Source organism: Bison bison, unplaced genomic scaffold (assembly GCF_000754665.1).
Source record: "Bison bison bison isolate TAMUID 2011002044 unplaced genomic scaffold, Bison_UMD1.0 scf7180017864473, whole genome shotgun sequence".
Classification (NCBI taxonomy): domain Eukaryota; kingdom Metazoa; phylum Chordata; class Mammalia; order Artiodactyla; family Bovidae; genus Bison; species Bison bison.
This window is the reverse complement of record NW_011495034.1, coordinates 1803658-1817495: the sequence shown is the minus strand read 5'-3', so window position 1 is coordinate 1817495 and position 13838 is coordinate 1803658. Positions and strand designations below refer to the sequence as shown.

The window sequence follows — 13838 nt, the reverse complement described above, 5'->3', positions numbered from 1 at the left end:
ATTAGCAATTTACAAAACGTAATAGAGTTAAACCCAAGAGAATATTAAAATTTGAGAGGGCAAGAATAGGAGCCCACATGAGAATAAAGAGTGACGAAAGAAGTAGAGAGTAGAGTGGTGTCCTGAAAGCTTAGAAAGGCACCTGTTTTCCTTTTCTGACTTGGTACAAGATACAGTCAGATTGGGTGAGGGGAGGTTTTTCAGGAGCAGAGATTTTTACGCAAATGTGAAGGAGCAATGGAGGCATCAGGGGTAATGGGGCTGTCTACATAACCAGGCACTCAGTAAATAGTGCCAAATACCACCTTCCTTCCTCTCAAACCTATCCAGTGTTTGTATTTCAACCCTTATTTTGTGGTTAAAAAAAAAATCCTTTACATCCTTAATTTCTTCACAAAGTCATCTTAACTGAAATGAGCTGTGTCTTTGTATATACTGTTTCATCCTTTAACCCTACAAAGTGGAATATGCTCAATTCTTCAGATCAGGTGTCCTGATTCTGGCTAGCCATCTATTAATACAAAGACTTGGAAGGAATTGAGGATGCTGAAAGGACTTGGGACAGACCAGAGTCTTAAGCCTGGGGTCAAAGTCTCTAGAGAATGTGAGGGAAACTGTTAGAGCAGGGCTGGCTGTTCTTTCTCACCTACTTGAAAGCTTTTGGTAGACACTGCTGATCTGGCACCGCACTCCAGTACTCTTGCCTGGAAGATGCTATGGACGGAGGAGCCTGGTAGGCTGCAGTCCATGGGGTCGCTAAGAGTCAGATACGACTGAGCGACTTCACTTTCACTTTTCATTTTCATGCATTGGAGAAGGAAATGGCAACCCACTCCAGTGTTCTTGCCTGGAGAATCCCAGGGACGGGGGAGCCTGGTGGGCTGCCATCTATGGGGTCACACAGAGTCGGACACGACTTAAGCGACTTAGCAGCAGCAGCTGATCAATCACAGCGCACACTTCCTCTCCCCTCCTCCTTCAGTCCCACTCTCTTCTTTCCCACCTCTCTGTTTTAAAGTAAATTGGGACAGGTCCTCAGAATTCACCTGTCAGCAGCCATGAATGATTGATCAGAGTTGAGGGACTTAGAAAGGCTCCTGTTTTCCGTTTCTGACTTGGTACAAGATACAGTCAGATTTGGTCAGGTAAGATTTTTCAGGAGCAGAGATTTTTACACAAATGTGCAGGAGTCATGGAGGTATCAGGAAATGGGCTGGTTGACTATACCTTCTGATTCTAAAATACATAGAAGAATATAGAAGAATTGAGCATATTTCACTTGGTAGGGTTAAAGGTGAAACAGTGTACATGAAGACAAAGCTGTATTTCAGTTAAGACGAGGACACTTAAGTATTTTGTGAAGAAATTAAGGACGTAAGGATTTTTTTGTTTTAACCACAAAATAAGGGTTGAAACACAAACACTGTAGATAGGTTTGAAAGGAAAGTAGTGTAAATTACTAAGAAAAAAGGAAACAAGTGTTTGGCACTATTTACTGAGTGCCTGGTTATGTAGAGAGCTCCATTACTCACTGAAAAATAGCTGATTCTGTTGTACCAGATGAATTGACTGCTGTGGGACAGAGATTATTGTTATTAGCATAATATATTCCTGATAATTAAGATGAAAATCCATGATCAGTTGCCTCTTTAAAAAATTCAAAGGTGTTAAAGTTGAAGGTCTTATACTCTGGCGTTGGTTGTTTGATGTTGTTGTTAGTTGTTAAGCTGTGTGTGACTCTTTTGAGACCCTGTCAACCGTAGCCTGCCAGGTTCCTCTCTGTCCATGGGATTTGCCATACAAGAATATTGGAGTGGGTTGCCATTTCCTTCTCCAGGGGCACTTTCTTACCCAGGGATTGAACCCTGCATTGGCAGGCAGATTCTTTGCCACTGAGCCACCAAGGAAGCTGAAGTTGGAAATTATAGAGGCGCTCTAATGTTGAATATAGGATTGAACAAAATGTATTCTAGTTTCATAAAATAATATTTCCTTTACAGATTTTAACTTTGTATTACAAATTTGAATACAATTTTCATAAAATAATATTTCCTTTACAGATTTTAATTTTGTATTACAAATTTGAATACAGTTTTTTATTTTTAGACTTTCTAGATGTTTGTGGTACAGCTAAATAAATGACTTTTTTGCTTTAATCAAAGACCCAGAGTCTTTGATAAACTTTCTTCTGTAAAAAACAAGTTCTATAAAAAAGTATTTACAGAACTTGCCAAGTGGTTAAGGATATGTATAAATAGCACTTGCAGTTCAGCTTATAATATTCTTATAAACAATTCTAGGATTTTTAAATTTCTTAATCCTTTTTTAATGTCCTAAGTTAGAAATATTTATGGATAGCATAAGAAACACAAATGCAAATTTTTTAAAGATAAAAGGATTTTTAAATAGTATTTAGGTAAAATGAGTGTACTGATGATGCCTTGAAAAAAGCTTGAAAATCAGTATAAATTATTTAAAGCCTTGTAATGATATTAAAGATATATTAAACATTTCAGAGATATGAAAAGGACATACTGTTTACCCACCACTCCTTCCGTATAGGTGATATTGAAAAAATATTCTTACAGCATTTCTACTATTTTCTTTAGTAGTGTATCAATATTTGGTAATCTTTATACTTCATATTTAATTCTATTCACTTCTTGTTGTGTGGGATTTTATGAAATTGGAAAACAATTGGTTACTTTTTGTATTTTCCTTTGTTTAGTCTCTTCTTGGTTACACGTGCTTAATTCCTTCTAAATTTATTTTTTTCCCCATCTGTCGGTGTTTTTAGACATAGTTTTAATATAGACCAGTATATATTTTAAATTTTTATTTCAGAAAATTTTAAACATGTACGGAGTAGAGATAATAGTATAATGAATTCTGATGTACCCATTATCTAGCTTAAACAATTAGTAATATTCTGTTATTTCTTTTTATAAAATAAAGGATATTTTATACAGAGACATTTAATAATATTCTCTTGTTTTCCTGTAGGTGGTGCTTTGTAAATTTCACTCAGTGTTTCTGTCTCAGAAAGGGCAGGTTTACACCTGTGGTCATGGTCCTGGAGGACGATTGGGCCATGGAGATGAGCAGACATGCTTGGTAATTGAAATGTCTCTATACAGTTTAGGTAACTTTGGTAAAATTTGATAGATTGGAAGCTTCACTTAACTAAATTTTTTTTTTAACTAACTGAAAGGAGAAAATAGTATACCAACTGATAATTGATTTTAAAAGATCAGTTACTTTCCTGGTATATTGTGTTTAAAATAAAGATATTTATTTAAAATAAATATGTATAATTCTAAAGCATCAAAAATTTTTTTCTTATAGGAAGTATTGAGTCAGGAGATATAGTATATAAATAAGCTTTAAAATATTTCCATAGTTGAAGTTTTAAAAGGAGTTTACTAATTGTAAAACATTTTTCCTGTTGTAGTCCAGGATTTATTCATTTTTAACTTCTCATTAAGGTATTTGTGATCTAAAAATTGAGCCAATATTTTCATTATATAATCACAAAATTGAGTCAGCTACTGAAACTTAGTGCTAATTGGGAAAACCTAATAATCATTACATTCAGGAAAATACCTTACTAGTTTATTTTTAAGTAATTTTTTTTTTTGAGGGGACTGCTGGCATATTCATCGATTAAGAGGTCTTTAAAAAGGAGAGAGAGCTATAATGATTGCTTCTATTATTTGAAGGGTATATTATGTGCTAGGCATTGTTTATGCTTTCTATTTAGTATTGTTACCTTGATTTAAGCCTTAAACAGCCTTGTGAAGTTATAGCCTTACTATCCTCATTTTATACATAATGACAATAGTGATAATAGTACTCATTTATCAGTTGTTTACTCTGAGCCAGAGATGGTTGTTTCGCACTTACCAACTCATTTACTCCTTATATTGATCTTATTATCATCCAAAATACTATTATTATTTTGCATTCAGATGAAGAAAATGAGAGAAGTTAAGAGATTCTTTTGATATCAAATAGCTGGTAAATGCAGAGAAGGCAATGGCACCCCATTCCAGTACTCTTTCTTGCCTGGAAAATCCCACGGACAGAGGAGCCTGGTAGGCTGCAGTCCATGGGGTCGCTAAGAGTCGGACATGACTGAGCGGCTTCACTTCAACTTTTTACTTTCATGCATTGGAGAAGGAAATGGCAAGCCACTCCAGTGTTCTTGCCTGGAGAATCCCAGGGACAGAGGAGCTTGCTGGGCTTCCGTCTATGGGGTCGCACAGAGTCAGACATGACTGAAGTGACTTAGCAGTAGCAGCAGCACCTGGTAAATGGCTCGATTAAGATTTGAACCCAGAACAGATGACTTTAAAGGAATATAATATTGTTTGGTCTTCATTGAAGGGCTGTGTTGATTCCTGTATTTTCATTTATTGCTTCACTCCACCAGTGAATACTTTGGTTAAAGAACACCCTTTGTTCAGACCAAACAAATTTGCACTTGGTGTATGATATATGATAAGGGCTCAAAATCATTTATCGAATCCAGTTGTTTTATTAAAATGTCTTACTGGGATTTTATATTTTATTTATAAAGCAATGCCCATGTCCTATTAAATTTATCCCCCTCCTTCAGCCATATAGCAGTCATGTCATTTGGGATATAATATCCTCAGATTCTATTTGTATTTTTATATAAATGGTTAATGTAATATTTCAAAGTTAATTTTATTTTGTAGGTCCCTAGGCTTGTGGAAGGACTGAGTGGTCATAATTGTTCTCAAGTAGCGGCTGCTAAGGATCATACTGTTGTATTAACTGAAGATGGATGTGTTTATACATTTGGTCTAAATATTTTTCATCAATTAGGACTCATTCCTCCACCTTCCAGTTGTAATGTACCCAGACAGGTAAACTTCTCTTTTTTAAACAATAATGTGACCATTGCCATAAAACCTATATGGACAAAAAGATAGAAGGTGTTGATAAGAGCAACTTATTTTACCTATAGTCAATGGTATATGTTTCTTCAATGGTATATATTTTATTTTTCACAGCAGAAATTGAGCATAGTACAAATTAAAATTTGTTTGGAGTGAGAAAGAAAGAAAGCACTTGGGATATTAGGCAGCAAACTGCCTTTGATTCAAATTACAAGTGGCAAGCAGAGGGGGATCCAGATATTTTGCAGAGGGGGATCCAGATATTTTGCAGAGGGGGATCCAGATATTTGGGGTTTGAAGCTTAATTTTGAGGCCCTCCTTAAAAAAAAAAAAAAAAGAATTTTTTATAAGTTAAAAATGGGCCGTGCACATGAGGTCCCCAGAAACTTAAGCTTATTGGCTTCAGGTCAATCTGTCTCGGCGCAGAAGTTACACCTGGCAGGTCTATTTGAGGGAACATAAGCCTGAAAGCCACTGTTCTGTGTTCTGTTGTCCCTTTTTCTGTTGTACAACTACCAGCAGAAGGTGGCCTTTCCTCAACTTCAGGGACCTAGTACACAAGACCTCAGGGCTGGGGCTTTAAATTAATATATTACTAGAATCATCTACTGGGGAAGGAAATGGCAGCCCACTCCAGTATTCTTGCCTGGAGAATCCCGTGGACAGAGGAGCCTGGTGGGCTGCTGTCCATAGCGTCGCACAGAGTCCGACACGACTGAAACAACTTAGCATGCATGCATGCATTGGAGAAGGGATTGGCAACCCACTCTACTATTCTTGCCTGGAGAATCTCAGGGACAGAGGAGCCTAGTGGCTGCTGTCTATGGGGTCTCACAGAGTCGGACACGATTTAAGTGACTTAGCAGCAGTAACAGCAGCAGAATCATCTATAACGTGTGTTTTCAACTCATAAAATTTTGCATTCTGGTATTAAAATTCTTCATTGGTTTAATTCTCTGGATTTAAAATGATTATTAGATGCTTAATAATAATTATTAAGTGATTATTTAAAATGATTATTAATAAAGCTTTAAAATCCAATGCTTTTACATTCTGGATGGCTAGTGAATCAATAGTAATTACTCCAAGATAATTAGAGGTAGTTTCTGATCTGTGGTACTTCTTAGAAGATCCATTTTCCTCAACCAACTGTGGAATGTGTAGATATTTAATCATTTTTTAGACTTCTTTAGGAATGGTAGCTTTTACTCACATTTTCATTCTCTTTGTGTGGCTGTCTTGGAGCTCTGGGTTGTTACAGACATATCCAGTGTTCTTAAGTGAGGGCAGATTTGTGCCCCAGAGCCATTTGGCAATGTCTAGAGACAGTTTTAGTTGTTACAACTGGGGGGTAGGGATGGGGTTAGTGGTACTGACATCTGGTGGACAGAGGCCAGGGATGCTGCCAAACCTCCTATGACACAGTCCCCCACAACAACCATCTGGTTCAAAATGTTAGCAGTGTTACTGTTAAGAGACTCAGGATATGTCAAATGTAAAAGTACCATGTTTTCTAATAAGAACCAGAATGCCTGTTGTGTATATTGCTTGTTAACAAAAGTTTAATGGTTTGTGTCAAGTTTTTTATATGTTAAAACTGCTGATTTAAGGTGGCTGCAGAAAAATGTCTTATGTTCTAAGAGGAGTTGGGGTCAGTAATTAGTGCTGAGATCTATTGGTGATGACTGCCTTTAGTACATGAAGGGGTTACTGGCAGCAAGTATACCCTGTATTTGCTACCCTGGTCTGCTAGATCTTGTGCAAAATTCCATTAGTTTATAGATATATAATAAACTGAAGCCTTACTTGTCTTTGAATAGATGCAGGCAAAGTATCTGAAAGGAAGGACAATCATTGGAGTAGCAGCTGGCAGGTTTCATACCGTGCTGTGGACTAGAGAGGCTGTTTACACTATGGGACTAAATGGTGGACAACTGGGTAAGAAATCCAGGATGACAATATCTGAAAAATAAATTGTGTTCTTAAAACGGATATTTTGTGATTTGTTTGCTTATGTAATTTTTTAGGTTATTTACTAGATCCCAATGGAGAAAAGTGTGTAACTGCTCCTCGTCAAGTCTCTGCCCTTCATCATAAGGACATCACTCTGTCTTTGGTTGCTGCTAGTGATGGGGCTACTGTCTGTGTTACCACAAAGGGAGATATTTACTTACTTGCAGACTATCAGTGCAAGAAGCTGGCTTCTAAGTATGTATATTTCTGTGAAAGAAACATACCTTAATAATTCAGCTCTTCCAGCAAATATCTGAGTTTCAGCTTTATGTTATTCTCTGATGTGTCAAATGGGAACACTGAATGGTGGGAAAGTCAAGAGTTTTTGCCTAAGATGATAATCTTAATCTTTTGGCAAATGTTCAGTAAATATATGTAAAAGTTCTTTGTAGGGTTATAAAGAATATTTCTGAATTAAGATAACATATGGTTAAATATGACCTATAAGTTTCCCTTTTTTATGCTTTAGGTACACAGAAATAGATTAATCATAATTCTTGGTTTGTGATGCAATCATCTTTGGTTCATGTATAGCCTTTATATATTACACATTTATTTTAAAACATTGTTAATCATATTCTGTACCCTCTACTCAGTCCAAGTATTTATACCTAATTGGTGTATTTTTATATTTTTGTATAGCCAGTTTTTAATCTGATAACATATTATAGTAGCATGTGGTAAACAAGTAGTTGGCTGTCTAATCAAAAAGTCAGTTAAAGCAGGGAATTATAAAACTTAAGGTTTAAGTATAGATGAGTCAGCTGGAGTTCTGTCTTTTGTACATAAACCATATTTGTAATATGTTATCTCTTCATTTTGAACGACTTAAGGAGCAAGTGCTTAAAAAACAATTATGAAGTAAGTTAAGGGAAGAATCCTATATTTTTCATACATTTTCAGTATTTAATATAGTTGCTTAATCTATATCTGATTTGACAGTAATTTTTTGCCTGTCATATTTGTTGCGTCATTTTAAAGTATTATGCTTTTATAGAAAGTGTTCTTCTCAGACTACTATTTTGTTGGTTTTACATATTTCATTATAAGTGTAGTAATAAATACAAGTAGGGAAATAGATCTTTGAACAGATACAGTAGCTCAGTTAGTGGGAGTAGGCGTGTGTAGGAATTCTGGAGAGTAGCCATCCAACTTTTAAAGTAATCAGGGATTTGAACTGAAATGCAACAGAATGTGCTTTTGCTAATGTCAGTGAGATGGTAACTTCATGAACAGATACCATTATGAACAGAAGATGTCAACCATCAATACACACAACTTATCTTCTGTGTGTAACAGTTGGAAAGTTACCAATTGTAAGGTCATATTTCAGTTATAAAAATATGAAAATGTGATCAAACATGTTTCTTAGAACTGAGTTATGTAGGTTTCTTTCTGAGCATGAGATGATTTATGGAATGTAAGAATTTGTTTTTGCTTTGCATTTATAAAACTTAACCTGACAACATTAAGTTACATAAATATGTTACATCCAAGTTTTGCCTAAGAAAATTCTTTTGTTACAGAGTAGTAATTTTGAAAAAAACATTTTAAAATATTAAAAAATTTTTATTTTATTTTTTAAAATAAAATATAAAAATATATTATAAGTTAAAATGTTAAAATAAAATATTTTTAAACATTTAAAAATACCTGAAAGAGAGGACAGTCATTGGAGTAGTAGCAGCCAGGTTTCACACAGTGCCATAGGCATCACATGTGTACATATGATGAAATGTGTAATGAATTGACTAGTGGATGGGTTATTAAATTAGCAATACTAATTATTTTTATAGTAGCTGTATCTATTTAAAGTTGTCCATATTTGAAATAAGGATTTCTGTTTTGTTTTGAGGTTTAAATTTTTTCTGTTAAGAATGCAGATAATATATAGGAGCTTTTTCATCTTACCAGTTATTTAATCTGGGCAGAATGTGTATGTTAGCACATGGGGTTTTAGATATATAGGGTGTATATCTGAGTAGGTAGAAACTTGCCATAGAAAGAAATGGTCATTGTGTAGGGGAAACTCATAAAAGGAGGGACTAAGGATACCAAAGGTCAAATCACCTTACTTACTTTATCTTTCACAGCAATCACCCTAAATTATTGTTTGATAGTAATTTATTTAAAATTGAGCTTGTATAGTATAGCAAACATATTCATCTAGAATTTTTTTTTTTTTTTCATTCAGACAACTGAACTTGAAAAAGGTTCTTGTATCTGGGGGGCATATGGAATACAAAGTTGATCCTGAACATTTGAAAGAAAATGGGGGTCAGAAAATTTGCATTCTTGCAATGGATAGAGCTGGAAGGGTGAGTATATATTTATGCAAAAGCTTAGTAATCTTGTTCTCAGTTGACAGCTGTAGAGGACCTGATAATGTAAAACTGTGTTGCTATGATAGGGATTCCTGCTGACTTGTTTCCCTACTTGTTTTTGTCCCTACTTGTTTTTGATGTCCAATACTAATTAGTTTGAAATAGTAATTGGTATTTCAAAGAAAGTATGACATTTCAGGTTGCATAGTACTGCCTTGTTAAACTGTAGTTTAAAATTTCATTTATTGTGTTTAAAATAGAAGTAAGGGATTTGATGAGTTATTTGATATATACACCAAGTATTCAAAAATGATATTGAATTATATAGATATGAGGTATATAACTACTCTTTTAAAAAGGTAAAAAACTAAGCTGGCAGTATTAAAAATACATAATCAGAAATTTTCTCTCAAATTTAATCTTAAATGTACACAAAGTATTATATATACCGAGATTATAACTGTCATATAGAAAATATATGTATTTCTGGATCTCTATATAAAGAATCTCTGGGACTTCCCTGGCAGTCAAGTGGTTAAGACTCAACAGTCCCAGTGCTGGGAGCATAGGTTTGATCCCTGGTCAGGGAACTAATGGCACCCCACTCCAGTACTCTTGCCTGGAAAATCCCATGGACGAAGGAGCCTGGTAGGCTGCAGTCCATGGGGTCGATAAGAGTCGGACACGACTGAGCGACTTCACTTTCACTTTTCACTTTCATGCATTGGAGAAGGAAATGGCAAGCCACTCCAGTGTTCTTGCCTGGAGAATCCCAGGGATGGGGGAGCCTGGTGGGCTGCCGTCTATGGGGTCGCACAGAGTCAGACACGACTGAAGTGACTCAGCAGCAGGGAACTAAGATCCTGTTTGCCACCTAGTGCAGCCAAAAAAAAAGCCTCTCGTCTCTTTTCATTTAAGTAAATAGAGTTGTAATTTTCATTTCTTTGATAAAATTGTCAATTAAAAATATGTATTATACATTAGCGGAGAAGGCAATGGCACCCACTCCAGTACTCTTGCCTGGAAAATCCCATGGACGAAGGAGCCTGGTAGGCTGCAGCCATAAGGTCGGACACGACTGAGCGACTTCACTTTCACTTTTCACTTTTGCATTGGAGAAGGAAATGGCAACCCACTCCAGCGTTCTTGCCTGGAGAATCCCAGGGATCGGGGAGCCAGGTGGGCTGCCGTCTATGGGGTCGCACAGAGTCGGACACGACTGAAGTGACTTAGCATAGCATTATACATTAGAAACACAGAATAAGTTTTACACTGTGACTGGAAAAACCGATTGCTATCTGCTTTTTGTTTATAAAATAAAAATATACAATAAGTGTATTGAGGTTTTATAAATTGCTATAAAAATTGACATTTTAGAAACTGAAGAATTAATCATAAAACTCCACCTACTGGTACATTATAGGAATAAATCTGTGATTGATCATTTTATTTGAGGGAACTATCTTTAAGAATTAGAGATCTAATTTGTAGTAAAAGAAGGAAGCAGAGGCATAGAATTACATTTAAAAAGTTGAATATTAAAAACATTTGACTTTGGGATATAGTTCATGTACAGTAATAGAGATCTAGCTTGTTTATACATGTGGATACTTACTTCCTGTAAAATTAATAACTTTAAAAATGACAGGACAAGCTCTGATAGTATCAGCTGATCAGTACAGTCTATATTTTGTGTACATAACTTGAGTGACCTTGGCAAATACCATTCTGTGCTTTAAGATTCTTAATTATGAGGAGATTGAGCTTTTCAAAATCAGTAGTATTAATTTTTCAAATGAAATCGTGCTTGGAATGCCTGTCTGTGGTGTAGATGAAAAGAAGTTTTGCTGCTCTAGATAGAGCTGGATTGGAAAGCCCAGCGCCTGGTCTCTTGTCATTTTCAGTCCTTGAGCAGCAGCCCCTTGGCGATTTCTTGGGAGCACTAAGGCTGACAGAACGATGTGGAAGCTGCTGAATTCTGTGATGATTGTTCTGTCTCTGAGATTTTGTTTTACTTGAGTTATGTAGACATCTTTTTTTGTTCCCCTTGAGAGTAAAGTTCGGATTTTTGTAGGGTGATTTTCATTCTTATTGTAAATATTACTCTTAAGTCTGACATTCAAGTTTTAGCATTAAGAATTTGGTTTTCTTTAGCATATTGTATGCTAAACATTGTAGTATATGTTTGCTCCACATGAGTAACACTGAACATTACTTCTTAAGAGAAGTGTCTTTGAAGCATTTTTAATGCTTCATGTTTGCTTGATGTATTTTCTGAAAGATACACCATCATGGCTTTTATATATATATATCTTATACTATGGAAAAATGAACATTGGAGCATACTGAGAGCTCTTAGTTTTTGAGATAAGATCTGTTGATTTCATTTTTTGGTTGTTCAGATGCTATATTGCTTTCTATTCCACTGTAATTTGGTTTTATCTTAGGTATTTTGCTGGAGATCTGTCAACAGTTCTATGAAGCAGTGTCGATGGGCTTATCCACGCCAAGTCTTCATTTCTGATATTGCTTTAAGTAGAAATGAAATTCTTTTTGTCACACAAGATGGAGAGGGATTTAGAGGGAAATGGTTTGAAGAAAAAAGAAAGAGTTCTGAAAAGAAAGGTTAGTTCATATATGTAAATGGCATGTAAAAGTACCTTCTGGCTAATGTTTAATTTTGTACTTACTTATTATTAGGTTTAACTGACAAATGTTACTAGGTTTTACCTCTGTATCTCTTCTTTTGATTTTTTGGTTTGTCTGTGTGCAGGTAAACAAAGGGAATTCAATTCATTTAAATCCTAAATTTTCAACCTTATATCTGTTAGTATGCCCTGAAATCATGGTACATTCCCATCAGTAACAGAGGCAGAGTATTGCTAATCTCTAGTCTTGGCTCTAGGGACAGGGCAGTATAAAATTAAAAACAAAAAACAACAAAAAACTTTGCAGGTGGATTTGAACAATCTTCCAAATTCCTTTTTACCCCCCTCTCCCCAAATTGAGAATTGAGTGGCTTATGCTTGGGGGGTGTTTTGGGGGGTTTTTGTTTTGTTTTGTTTTTTGAATATATAAAATGAAACTTTTATAAGGTATTTTAGGATTTAGAGGAAGATTACAGGAAGAATAAGGTTTTTATATTTATTGAGAATTTTAAAACTTACAGGTCGCTTTATTAAACAATTACTGAATAATTGGAGGCAAGTTTTATTCATTTCTTGATGAATATAAAGGAGAGCTTTAAGATGCTAGCATGGAAAATAGGAGTTATTCATTACATTATATAGTTCATTTTTGATTTTCTGACTATGAATTTACAAACTTGTGGATTGCTTAACATTGTTTTTTTTTTAAACTCTAGTAGTAGCTTTTTTCTTTCATCCATAGTTAGTAATCTGTTGATTTTTTTTTTTCCTTCCAGAAAAAGTAGAATTCATTCCTTCCACCCTAGCCCAAGTCACATCAAATGGTCACTGCAAAAAATGTTTCCTTTTTTCAACTCGTTTCTTTTTATTTATTCTCTTACCAGAGTGAGCTTTTAAGATCTGATCCCAATTTACCTGTGTTTAAAAACTTTTTGATGGTTTCCTCACTTCTTGAACATGGCCTACAAGGCTCCTGCTCTGACCCTTGTCTGCATCTCTGAATTCCTCTTGAGTTCTCTCCCTCTCATTACCACTCTCCAGACACTCTGACCTTCAGGTATTCAGTCTTGTCCAGTGTGGTTAGTCCCAGGGCCTTTTCTGATTTTCACATCTCAGCTTAATTTATGCTTCATCAGAGATGTTTTTACCAATTATTTAAACTTGGTTACCCTGTTTAACTTTTAATGTTCTCTTTGTATTTTTATCTTGTAGCTTATTTTTACTTGTTTTTATATATTTATCTTTGTGATTAATTTTTCTAATGTTGGTCTCCTATCATAAGATGGCAAGGACCATGATATATAGTCATTATATCCTCACAGTGAAATCAAGGTTTCTTTGTAATCATTAGCATTCAGCATATTTCCTTCCCTCATTAAGTCATCTATTGAGTGAACAAATCAGTTATTATATGCTAAAAGATACATAAAGAACATTTATAATTACTCAGGAAATTATAAACATATTCTTCAAAATTATAAAGCCACAAAGGAATGATTTTTGGATAGTTAATTGATTTGTAGTATTTATTTCTTTATAGATTACACAAGTCTGTAAACATTTAAGGTATATTTACTATGTGCTGGATATAGGGCTAGGTTTTAATGATACAAAAATATGTATCTGTTCTCAGACAGTCATGAGTTTTTAGGGGCAATAGATACATTTACAAATATTTGCAGTTCATGGAGACAGATACTAATTTGCACATAGTAAGTCTTTTAAGAACATAGAAATTGGAATAACAGTGTCAGGAAGATTAGTAAATCCCTGTGAATAAAAGAGAGTGAATTTGAGAGTAACCAGAGGCATTTTGACTTGTGTTGGAGTCCTTAGAATTGTGTCTTAGTCATAATTTGTGGTCTAAAACTGAATTCACGTTCTCATGCTTATGTGTCTGCTTTTCAGTGTTTTTTAAGTAAACGGCT

At 35.0% G+C, this 13838-nt stretch overlaps 1 protein-coding gene across 2 annotated transcripts in view; it reads left to right on the top strand.

Annotated features, from left to right (window-relative positions):
- Window positions 1–13838, top strand: part of IBTK (inhibitor of Bruton agammaglobulinemia tyrosine kinase) — a 94019-nt gene that overhangs the window by 22292 nt on the left and 57889 nt on the right. For both annotated transcript variants that reach the window (XM_010861727.1, XM_010861726.1), the window contains exons 5-10: window positions 3004–3114; window positions 4722–4892; window positions 6746–6863; window positions 6953–7133; window positions 9133–9256; window positions 11710–11887. In XM_010861727.1, the coding sequence (XP_010860029.1) occupies window positions 3004–3114; window positions 4722–4892; window positions 6746–6863; window positions 6953–7133; window positions 9133–9256; window positions 11710–11887 (883 nt within the window). The remainder of the gene's footprint in view (window positions 1–3003; window positions 3115–4721; window positions 4893–6745; window positions 6864–6952; window positions 7134–9132; window positions 9257–11709; window positions 11888–13838) is intronic.